The sequence below is a fragment of the Sitodiplosis mosellana genome, unplaced genomic scaffold (assembly GCF_009176505.1).
Source record: "Sitodiplosis mosellana isolate CC-2019 unplaced genomic scaffold, AAFC_SMos_1.0 Smas_scaffold_45, whole genome shotgun sequence".
Lineage (NCBI taxonomy): Eukaryota > Metazoa > Arthropoda > Insecta > Diptera > Cecidomyiidae > Sitodiplosis > Sitodiplosis mosellana.
Window position 1 is genome coordinate 4,150 of NW_022595287.1, and position 12,174 is coordinate 16,323.

The 12,174-nt window shown below is 34.8% G+C and overlaps 1 protein-coding gene across 6 annotated transcripts; it reads right to left on the bottom strand.

Moving 5' to 3' along the window:
• Positions 1 to 473: 473 nt before the first annotated feature.
• LOC129569831 (G-protein coupled receptor Mth-like) lies at positions 474 to 4,639 on the bottom strand. 6 transcript variants are annotated; one of them, XM_055449006.1, is made up of 9 exons: positions 4,462 to 4,639; positions 3,060 to 3,290; positions 2,375 to 2,918; positions 2,087 to 2,270; positions 1,760 to 2,018; positions 1,501 to 1,673; positions 1,272 to 1,440; positions 1,027 to 1,212; positions 474 to 783 (listed from the first exon to the last, which is right to left on the bottom strand). In XM_055449006.1, exons 3-9 carry the CDS (start codon positions 2,846 to 2,848, stop codon positions 675 to 677), a joined length of 1,554 nt encoding a protein of 517 aa, XP_055304981.1. In that variant the 5' UTR covers positions 2,849 to 2,918; positions 3,060 to 3,290; positions 4,462 to 4,639; the 3' UTR covers positions 474 to 674. The 6 variants fall into 6 exon arrangements, with proteins under 6 accessions (XP_055304981.1, XP_055304980.1, XP_055304978.1 ...); XM_055449005.1 differs by having other exon boundaries at positions 3,060 to 3,362; XM_055449003.1 differs by lacking the exon at positions 4,462 to 4,639 and having other exon boundaries at positions 3,060 to 3,723.
• Between the last annotated feature and the right edge of the window lie 7,535 nt (positions 4,640 to 12,174).

Here is a 12,174-nt window from a genome sequence, read left to right on the forward strand (position 1 = left end):
GCACCGCCCGCACCAAATTTTTGGAAAAATATAGAAGGTACAAACAATACTTTTGATACGTTCGATGGAGCCGTAAAAGATGTACGTATTTAATGAACATTGAATCAAAGGTGGATTTTTTTCCATTTAAAATGAACTTAAATCGTATTTCTCTCATTAGGGAATCGATAATCTTTCGGACAGTTTGAGAAATTTGATGAAAAGTATCAAGAAATGGTGGAAATAACTAAACTTGGGGGAATGCTGACGAATTTTTTCAAAATTCGAGTGTTCGTCTCCAATTCATTTACTTTGGAAGCTATTCAAAATACGAATGGAAATTTGAGTCATTCAAAAAAGCTATCGCACTTTTAACTCACCTAATCTGAACATCACATGTATAATAATTTCATCCTACATTTAGTTCTACACACGATAATGTTACATGACATCATAATTACATTATTTCGTCCATAAGCAAATAAAATAGTCTATTTTTGGGTTTTGAATAACTTTTATACACACTTTTTTCTAACGAATTTAACAATATGGATAAATAGTTGCTCAGTAAAAATGTGATTAAACTGTTTTCATTGTTGAGTCGAGACCTTTTTTTTCGATGTTCCTCTTCAGCGTGAATAATCCCAATCTTTGATATAATTTAATGGGCATAGCAGAATATAAGTGAATCGAAATCATTTTATTGTAAGGATGGGATTCATTTGCATGAATGCAGCTGAGCGACTTATCAAATTTGATGTGTCATTATCATTTGTGGTTGCTTTTCCGCGCAAATTTTGCCACCTGAACAAAGACATTTAGAATTATTCGATTGCAAACAGATTTGATCAGATGTAACCCCAAGCGAAAATTCACATTCAATCCACACGGTTATTTGACACTTTGAAAGATGTCAAACGACTTCACACTCTACCATACTATAGCCACACTCTTCTACGTTCGAAACCGTATGAGGATAGTGCAGTTATAGCATGTATGCATTACAGCAACGTGGATTGAGTGTGAATTTTTGCTTTGAGTACAAACCTTTCTTTGATCAAACGTAACACACGACGATTTACTATAAACAAAATGAATATGAAAAGCCCTGAGAGACTGTTTAAAATGTCAGTTATCAAGAAGAGTGGACTAAAGTTGTCCATTAGATATGATACAATCTCCATGATCCAAATTAGTCCCATTACCAAAATCAGCCGCAAGTATAAAATGCAACTGAAATGAGACAATTCATTAATTTTCTCTTTTCAATTTGACTTCAGAAATCTTCTTACGTTTCCTTCTTTTCATTCAACGCTTTCTGCATTAGAGAACCATCCTCTTGTGATCGTTCAGCGGCTATATCTTGTTGAATTTTACGAATTTTCAATGTAATCAATAGAAAAAATACATAATTGATCGTGAGTGTGATGCCAATTGGGGTGTAGAAGTACCATAATATATCTGAAATCAGTGAGCTAGAGTTAAATCAGTTATTTTGCTAGTGATATTTACAGTTTTAACTGGATATGAAACAAGCGCCATCTCTGATTCCCGGTCGCATATTTGGTGGTAATTGTACGGTATTATCAAGTATGTAAATGAAGAGTATCAAAAGACATGGACCACCGAAGCCATATACTAAATATAAATAGAACTTCTTTCTTTCACTCATTTGTTTGAATCGATGCTTAGATCTACAAAGACATCATGATTTTAGCTGGGCTGTTGATAGGTCAATAAGTCTAGGCGTGATTTGGTTAGGTATTTGAACATAACTCACTGAAAATCCACCCAAAAGTCAAAGTTGAACACATTCAACCAGAAGAAAGCGGAGAAAAACGAAAAAGCTAAGAAATATCCAAACGGAATACAAGCAAATGATGGATAACCAAATGATGTTACAAAAATAACTAAACTATAACTAATAGCCAGGCAAATTAGGTAACAAATCAAGCAATTTGTTTGTAAATTTCGCAACTTCGGTATGAAAATGTAAGCCAATAATGTGGCGACTATGAACACTACAGATATCAGCATACCTATTTGGAATAAACGTTATGGATAAACTGAAAGTATTTGCTACTAGGATCAAATGAAATACACATACAAAAGTTTATAATTTGGTGACGGATGACATGATATTGATTCAGGTCATAGTCATCTCCTTCTAGTTCTATACAGGTCAACAATCTTAGGTCAACTTCATTAGTTTCAGCATTGAGTCCAGCGTGAAGACACGAATTTTGATGCGTTAATTTCGTTGACAAATTTCCGCGTGAAATTTCGCCTTTCTGAAGAATGTGGTCGTATTAAAAATAATAAGGTACGATTGAATCGCACAACATTCAATGGTCAAACACTGAAGACAGACATACAAATAGAAAAACGTCCTTACATGTGTTATCTGATAGTCATCATCAAAATATACGAAATTACACGGAATACCCTCGATATATGCAAAAAAACGCTCCAATGGTATTACTTTGGTTTCGTTGTTTTTGTGAATTACTTCGGCCTCAAATTTGTTCCCTTTGTCGTGATCTTGACACACTGTGATATCCGTATCATCTGTATTTAGTGTTCCCAAAGGACAGCAAAGCCGTACACACGGTTTGATATTACAAATACACCCACGAATATATGGATCAACCGTGATCTGGTCCGTTCCATCTCTTAGTAGCACATAATTTATTTCAGCATATTGTTTTCTTGAATATACGAGACCGTTGAATTCGATACTATCATCATTTGCTAACCGATTTCCATCGGTTATATTTATCGAATCCAGGAAATGGCATGGCAACTCGTCCAATGCAATGCTCAAATTCACTGACAACAACATTCCAATCAAAACAATAATCACGCCCATTTTACTCGCTATTCTTTCAATATATTGTTATTTTGCTTGAAGGGCAACTTCTCAAAATGATGTTCTGACTCTGCAAAAAGATGATTACGGTGAAAAAGACAAGTTTTCTGAATTTGTTCTTATATATAATTCCCAATTTGGATATGCTATGACTCTCACGTGGTGAATGAATTGACTAACTTTTCCTGTTCAATTACGGTAATTGAATTACCTAATAATCACACTCGAAATTATCACTTTTTCTTAAATATCAACTTTCCGAATGGCTGTATGGTTTTCGAACGAACAAATCGATTTACAATAAACCGAGTGGCGCATCACTTCTTTGACAATAAATATCTCATACAAGTTTGATTCAAATTGCGACCATCAACACCGATAATAGGAAATGGCGATAACGATTTTTTGTAAGATTTTTCACTCATTTGTTTCATTTCTTGCACTGAACTTAATTGAATTTCATGTTTACTCATTTACAGGGAGTGCCCAATTGAAGTGATGCCGAAATCTGATTCTGGATTTTTTTTAAATTTATTGGCTTACACTATTGCTCTAAAGGCGGAAAATATTGGAAAATTGATCAGGCTTTCAGATGATTTTGTAAGATTTTAATTTTAGTTCCACTGGATCGAGCAATGGCCTCAAGCCCACTATTTATTTAAATATGTTTGCATGAAAATCATGGTTTTAAAAAATGTGAACTTTGGGAAGGAAACTAATATAGCTAGGGTATCAACAAACCATGGAAGTGATAAGATTCTGTTTCGTCGAATATTCAAAAAGAACTCCAGTCATTTTTGGACCATATTCACCCATGCACAACTCCTTTTGAAGGTCGGATAATCCCGAAACATCGTTTTTTTTCAATATTTTTTTCATTCGGACCCCAAAATGAGAGAAATCGTGAGTCGTAATTTATGTTTGGATAAAGATTGGACCATAGGGGTATTGCAACGACCATAAAGTATATATATTTCATCAAGTTTATCAAGCTCTTTTTCCAAGTTTATGCATAGTGTCGAACTTATGTTCAAGCTCTACCATCTAAATGTACAGTAAAATAATTTACGGGCACGACGTAAGATGGCGTTTTTTCTGGTCAAAAAAGTTGCAATATCCCTTTGGATTGGACCAAGCAATTGTTGTTCCAAAATATTTCAATAAAATACCTAAATTTAACCCATATCGGAAGAAAGCCGTGCTTCGGTGAAAAAAAAAACGACTTTTTGGAGCTCATTTTGGTCGACTATTGGCTGCCGAGTTTGAAGAACAGAAGTTCCACAGAATTCCTGAAGCTTATTACAAGGCTCTATCATCCCACAAAAATACCAAAATATTGGTATCCCAATGTGCAGAATGAGAACTAATTTCAAACACCCACATTCGTGCAGAGCGCATGATGTTTAATCGTAGTCTTGAAATCATAACTCAATCTAGTGGAACTGTAATTCAAATCTGAAAACTGATTCTAGAATTTGGAATATTTTTCAACATATTTTTTCTTAAGAGCAATAATGTAAGTCAACAAATATAAAAGTTGTAGAGTTTTGTTTTGTTATCACTCCAATTGAAGTTGAAGCCACCCTGTATAAACGCCCACATCGAAAAAATACCGAGTAATTCACTTATTTGGCTAGTTGTATTCTTATAGCCAAAACCGAATTTAGATGTGTATTCTTCGAAAGCACCGAATGAACTGACACAATAATAACGATCTAAGCACATCTAATATACAACGTTCAAGCGCAACAAGTTCCATCTTTCGGCTTAAAATGTGCTTTCAAAGCTTCTTTGTGACCGGTTTAAGCGATCGTCTACAGAGTATGCTGCTATTGGTGAGAAGTACATGTGAACATTATAATGTAGATACTGCAATATATAGGGTAAGGTGGGGCGAATCGTTCCATTTTTTTCCTAAATTAATATTTCCGTAAAAATTTAAAAAAAAATCATGAAAATTTGGTTTCATCTTGTAGCTAGAGTCAATACCTAACTTTTATAGAAGAACACTTTTTGATTTGACCTCTTTTCGGGTCTGATATTGCCCTTCGGGCGAGTGCCTTAATTTCGGGCTCTGCAAAAAAAGGTGGGGCGAATCGTTCCATCACATGGGGCGAATCGTTCCAGCCGCATTTTATAAGTTTATCTTTGAGAAATTGTTTATTTTATGATTTAATTATCTTCAGATTTGAACATTTCATGACTCTCAAAAAATAAAAGAAAGCTAGTACCTAAAAGTGGTAAAACGTACCCATTAAATGTTAACAATTTTGAACGTATATCAGTCAAAATTGGGTAATTTTGAAATCTGAAACTTTCTGTCGATAGTGCCCATTTACATTGTTCCATTCACAGATATGAGTTATAAGTAGTTCTGAGTGGTTTATTTATCGATTTGTTCAAACAAAAATACCATTTTTAGGGTCATCAGTCTGAGGCTCATGGTGCGACATGGGAATATCAGAATGGAATTAAAATCAATCCGAGGCTTTGCCCCAACATGTCAAAACTTTTACCGTTTTTGAATTTTAATTATCTTGTCAATTGTTTGAGTTATGCCGCGCACAAGAAATGCGAACGCAGACTCGTACGACGCCATAAGCACATCACAGTTTTGGACATAACTTCGTCAAAAAATAATATTTTTGAGATCTGGAACTTTTGATTGACCAGTATAAAGTCCATCTACATTGCCACATTCACAGATATGAGTTCTGAGTGACCAATTAGCGGTAAAACGCAAAAATGAGGTGGAACGATTCGCCCCATGTGTTTGTGGAACGATTCGCCCCACCACTTATCTTTTTCTCCGGAGCTTGATTCAACCGCAAATATTAAAAATATTCAAAATAAACTTATTTCCATTTGAAAGAGCTCGTCTTAAGCTACAAAATACACTCACCAGTTTTCAGAAAATATTAAATTATAATGGTCAAAACTCAAATTCTGTAGACACAAAAAATTATTTCTGCACTAGCACAAAACACGTTTTTGCCTGTAGACTCTCTGTACTTGACTGAAACATGTCAAAACCATATTACCAAATGTCACGTTTTCGACGCTCTTTCAAATGATATATAGGTTTAATAGTCTAAGTATTACCTGTGTCGAGAAAAGGCCGGTGGAACGATTCGCCCCCTGGAACGATTCGCCCCATCTTACCCTACCGTTGAATTTTCTTCCATTTTCTACGTCGATTCATATTGAAACAGTAATGATGTAGACGTGTGATTGAAAGTAGGATATTAATTGATACTTTGCCGTGAGAAGAAAATGTTCCTAAAGTTCGAAAAACAAACTGACGGTTTGCTGATAGATTAACTTATTTAAGTTCAACATACAATTCATCATCAGGGCAGATTGGATGAAGAAATCATTTGAAGTGACAAATGTCAGTCACATAAACTATGTCTTACAAACTTATTCGATAATTGGAGCTCAAAATAATTATATTGCATCTGGAGTTCATTCAAGTTCATTTGGACTTTCTCTGTTGTCATTTGTATCGCCGTACTCGTAACTCATGTTGTTGGTTTTGTATTGCCTTAACCCGATGCGACCAGTGAAGAAAAATAATCAGTTTTTCAGTAAAATGAAACAAAAACTGAATAAGAAGGACAAATGTAACGTTGTGAGCGCTTGTAGCAGGCTACCATATCAACAAAATGGCATATGCCATATATCCGGGAAAATTCGTATTTCGAAGTTCTGGGCATAGGCAATTCATCAATGAACGGAATTTGTACGAAGAGTCGCATTCTACGATGAAATTGCTGTCAAAAATACGCATCTACTGGCTGAAAAAGGCTCACGAAAGACCATATCCGCTCAATTTTCGACGAGCAATCGATTAGAAGTGGTCACAATGCGATCTGAGGGCATTTCATGGTCGAAAAATAGGTCGGATTCAAATGAATTTTTCAACTTGCTCTATTTTCACTGAAAATGATGTTTTTGTTCGGAAAACACGTGAAATACACATTTGACGACATTTTGGTTTAGAAAACTGCTATTTTTTCGTGAAAATAATGGGAGTCCACGAACACTTGAATATCCATTTCGTTGTCATTTTGGTCATAAATCGGCATTTCGGCATCTGAATGCATGAAATTGAACTTTTGCTCGGGGGATACATAAAAAATGCACTTTCCAGAGCTTTGGTGGTTGGGAACTAATATTTTTTAATGAAATAATGAGAATCCGTAATCGTTTCAAGACTCTTTTTTTTTTGGTTATTTTGAAATTTAATCATATTTTGTCGCATTTTATAATGTGCAATTAGAGGAAATTGGGACTTTTTCAATGGTAGTGGAAATAAGATAGTGCAATCTCCAGAACTTGTGAAATTAGAATGCCAATGTGTTACCCAGAAAATTGCAATTTGCTGATAATAAGACCTTAAAATAGACATACTTCTGGTAAAAATGTATTTTTCCAAAAAAATCCTTACAAAAGTAGTGATATCAGAAAAACCTCTAGACGAGATTGAAATGGAGTGACGCTCCGTGCGTGGATTTACCACTCAAAATGACTGATATCATTCTGAGTGATGCTAGAACGCTGTGCACTGGGAACGAAGTTCAAAAATGTTTTTCGCATTCACTATTGTGAAAATTTATTTACAATAAGGAAAAATATCGCGTCACGACTTTTGAATTTAGTCTCCAAGTCAAGCTTTAAAGCGTTTTGCCGTCCAAAAGTCGTGACGCAAGATATTTCTCCTTATTGTAAATAAATATTGTCACAATAGTGAATGCGAAAAACACTTCTGAACTTCGTATCCAGAGGTAATACAGCGTCAAAGCGTCACTTAAAATGATATCAGTCATTTTGAGTGGTAAATCCACGAACGGAGCGTCACCCCATTTCAACCTCGTCTAGAGGTTTTTCATCTGATTTTTATTAAATTAGAAATTGGTTTAATCTTTCTGATCGATGTCAATTTTTCAGGTGGCGAAGAGCTGAACTAATTTAGCTGAATAATCGGATGATTTTTTTTTTATGCCCAATGACCATACTCGATTATCGATTAATATTCTGTCAAAAAAAAAACTCCAGTTGTCCATTTACCCACTGTCACCACCAATGTAGAATACTACAGCCCATTATTACGCTTGCATCGTCATAGTTTCCTTGAACCCAAAACATTTGTTATTTTTAGGCCCTGAAGAAGAGTCGCAGATGACTTGAAATGTCTGCATTTATTTCAAATAGATTATCGATTAGAAGAAAAACGCACACCACGGAGGACCTTTAAGCTTTTGATCAGAACAAACGCCATCTAACGATGACATTATAACTAGTTTGACCGTATTACTTTTCCGTACACAACGTGTCAAGGGAAAGTATAGGAATTGGTCCCGAAAACTTTTTTCGCAAAATTAGCTTAGATCATCATAAAAACTCATGAAACGCGTAGAAAACCACTTTTTGAGACACTTTTCCGTTCGTGTGCCATCGTTGTCGTCGTTGTCGTAGCTGTTTGTAAACACGATAACTCAAAAAATAATTGAGATAATCAAAATCTGGAAATAACAAAAGTTTTGTATCCAAAAAACTTAGTTTAAGTTCGAAGATGAGCCATTTTCGATTTGATCCAGGGGTACTTGCCCTAAGAAAAACCTCAAAAAATTGACACTTTTGTATGGGAGGTACCCGTAAATCGACTCCGATTGGCTCCAAACTTTCTGAGATTTCATTTTTTGGGAAAAAATAAGATTCTGAAAGTTTGAAACCAATCGGAATCGATTTACGGGTACCTCCCATACAAAAGTTTTGAAATTTTGACTAAAATTACCGATTTTTGGACAATTTTGTATGGGAGGTACCCGTTAATCGATTCTGATTGGCTTCAAACTTTCTGAGGTTTCATTTTTTGGAGAAAAAATAAGATTCCGAAAGTTTCATGTTGATCGCATTTGCAGAAGTTTGATTTTTTGTCCTCAATTTCGGCCGACATTTTCTTGGAAAAAATTGAGGGCCAAAAACCAAACTTCTGCAAATGCAATCAACATGAAACTTCCAGAATCTTATTTTTTCTCCAAAAAATGAAACCTCAGAAAGTTTAAAGCCAATAAGAATCGGTTTACAGGTACCTCTCATACAAAATTGTCGAAGTTTTAGTTAAAGTGACCGATTTTTCACTTTATTTTTATTATTATATTTTCACTGCCTTAATTTCAAGAAAATTCACAAAAAATAATCAAAAGTACCCCAAGAGAAACGGCCAATATGTTTATACGCTGTCTATCCGCCGAAATTGCACTACAATATATTCACGCTTATTGAACGCCGAATCGAATATATATTCTAGTGTATATTTGGCGTATTCTTTGGCGTGAAACATATTGAAACATATTCAGGCGCCCTCTGGTGGCCATGAATGCATTCGTTTATTCAATATGTTTCACGCTGAATATACACTAGAATATATATTCAATTCGGCGTCCAATAAGCGTGTATATATTGTAGTGTATTTTCGGCGGATAGACAGCGTATAAACATATTGGCCGTTTCTCTTGGGACCTACGGACAACGCAGGCCAACGGTACGGAAAAGTTCGGGATTACCAATGTAATTCTTTTTATTTAGATAGTAAAGCTTGAACGAAAATTCAATGCTAGATAAAAACTTCTTGAAAAGTGCTTGATAAAATTAATAAAATAAATACATTTTTCGATCTTTGACACAAACGGAACAAGCTTTTTCTCATTGATTTTTTACCACTACGAAGAATTTATTTCATGGAAACAAAAAGTTGGCTGTGTTGGTACGAAATGCGACAGTGACAGAATTTTTTTCTTTTTTATGTGATTTGTATCGGATTGTAAGTATTTCTTTATGTGTGTGTTCATTGGAATTTCAAACTAATTGAAGAGCTGTCTATATTTCTATGGAAAGTGTTACTGAGTATGAATATGATTTTACATGAGATTTGCTTGTAATTTTTTAAGGGAATGTGTAGATTTGTATCAATATCATCGTATCCTACCTATACCTTATTGAGTGATGTAAAGTAAATGTGATACCGTATATCCTTGCATCAACTAACACTGTAGCTATTGATCAAAGCAACGCCACCATGGCATGTGAGCCTGAATGTAACGCAAAGGTATGTATGAGTCATGTTGGATCGACTTTGAAGCGGAATGTGTTTTGTGCATGCAGCTAAGATGTAAATTTTTTTAAATTTGAACAGCCACGTGCCATAGTAACACCACTCAACCCTTCAAGAGTGAAAAAATTTACTTTTTAAATTTTTGCATTGAATTTGTAGTTTAAAGAAGGTGATGAAAGAATAAATGTAAACATCTGATATTTTCAATGCAAAATATTTGTGTGAAACGCGAAATTAAACACACGCGCACAGGTGGAATTCTAATTCCATCAATTGTTTGACATTGTTATCTTGAAAAATGTGTGCGATAATATTTTGTGGGCTTTTATTAGAATCGTCATTGTACGTGGATTGAATCATACAGTGTGTTGCCCACCGATGTGGCCACACTTGAAAAGTATATAAGAGGATGCGTTCGATTCGCATGTCCATCAAACAGTTCTTACCAATTGATACGTTCATAGTAAACTTTCAATAGTTTGAAGCTAGAAAAATGCTGAGTCGAAGTTCTTTCACACTGCTGCTCATTGGCTTGATGGTATCCGAGGTGAGTCGACAATTTCAGTCGATTTTTTTTTTAATTTTTCATGTTTGATACTTTTCGTGGACAATTTGTGATAATTTTTTCTGAAATAATTTAAAAAATGAAAAGTGTCCGCTTTTCAAGTTCTTAAATTGAAAAAATTCTTCTATTCCAAAAAAATGTCCACCGGAAACTTTTATTCTATTAAAACAGTTGAAAACTGATATTAATACATAATGTATTAATCTCATCCGTTGTTCCCATTCCAAATGTATCACTTTGATTCTATTTGCACAGTTCTTAATCGGGGATGTGAGCGGAGCACCACCCGAGAGGGACGGTAAGATTGTAATTTCATTTATTTATCCAGTTTAACTCTTAAATTCTATATACAAAGCACCTTGTAACGAAGAAATGGGAACCTCATTTATGCTAAACTTTTCATACATATTTTAGTAAACGAAAAAGACATGTATGGAGAGACAGCTCTGCATAGAGCTGCTTTTGCTGGTAATTTTGGACATTTTTTTATAAAAAAGAATGTTTTGTTCAATCCGTTTCTTTTGATCTATGAATATTTTTCATATTCTTTCAGACAAAGTGAAGGAAGCTGAAAGCCTCATCGCTGAAGGAGCCGACCCTAATATTGGAAATGATTTTAATGAGACAGCTCTGCATTATGCTGCTAGGAAAGGTAACGTTGAATACACAGATACAATTTATTTCCAATAGGTGTCTATTTTTCGGACAATATAGCAATCCATCCATATTTTTGGACAAGTTCACACATATTGTCCTGTTTTGTGGCCAACTTCATACTAATACTATAATGGCATGTTATTATAGTATTAGTATGAAGTTGGCCACAAAACCGGACAATATGTGTGAACTTGTCCAAGTGTCAAATGTACAATAGTAGGGTTGGCCAAAAATGAGACAATATGCGTGAAGTTGTCCGAAAATATGGATGGATTGGTATGTTGTCTAAAAAACCGCCAAGGGTTGTCCAAAATTACTGTCTGTGTACTTATTGTTATTGAATAAAAGATTGACCTGATTTTATCCCATCGATCGGTGTTATTGTTCACAAGAGCATCGCTGAAGTTCTCATCCGTGAAGCAAAAGATCTTAATATTAAAAATAATTGGCATCAGACACCTCTTATAAATAATATATCCCGTCGATCTCTTTCATTGATCCGTATTATTTTAGGTCACGAAGGTTTCGCTGCAATGCTTCTCAAGAATGGAGCTAACGCTGATATTGGAGATAGTATGAATAGCACAGCTCTTCATTTAGCTGCATTCAGTGGTAATGTTGAATCCTTGTTCTTATTAAAGAAACGATTGATTTGATCTTTTTCATCGATCCGATTTTTTTTCCAGGTCACAAAAATGTCGCCGAGGTTCTCCTCAAAAAAGGCGCCAATAGGGATGTCGTGACTGATTTCAATCATACACCTCTTCATTATGCTGCTATAAATGGTAATGTTGAATAGTTATTTTCACAAAATGAAGAATCGGTTTGACCTTTTTTATCGATCTAAATTATTTCTAAGGTCAGAAGAATGTCGCCGAGGTTCTCCTTAACAAAGGCGCCAGTATGGATGTCATGTCTCACATCAATCATACACCTCTTCATTATGCTGCTAGATATGGTAATGTTGAATAAGTATTTTCACAAAAT

Bases quoted from the DNA above. Each gene is read 5' to 3' on its own strand.
- LOC129569831 (XM_055449006.1), bottom strand. From the start codon at position 2,848: ATGGGCGTGATTATTGTTTTGATTGGAATGTTGTTGTCAGTGAATTTG. The intron at 2,019-2,086 runs GTATGTGTATTT...TATTCCAAATAG, and splicing joins TCACCAAATTATAAACTTTT to GTATGCTGATATCTGTAGTG. The intron at 1,441-1,500 runs GTTAAAACTGTA...CACTGATTTCAG, and splicing joins TGGCGCTTGTTTCATATCCA to ATATATTATGGTACTTCTAC.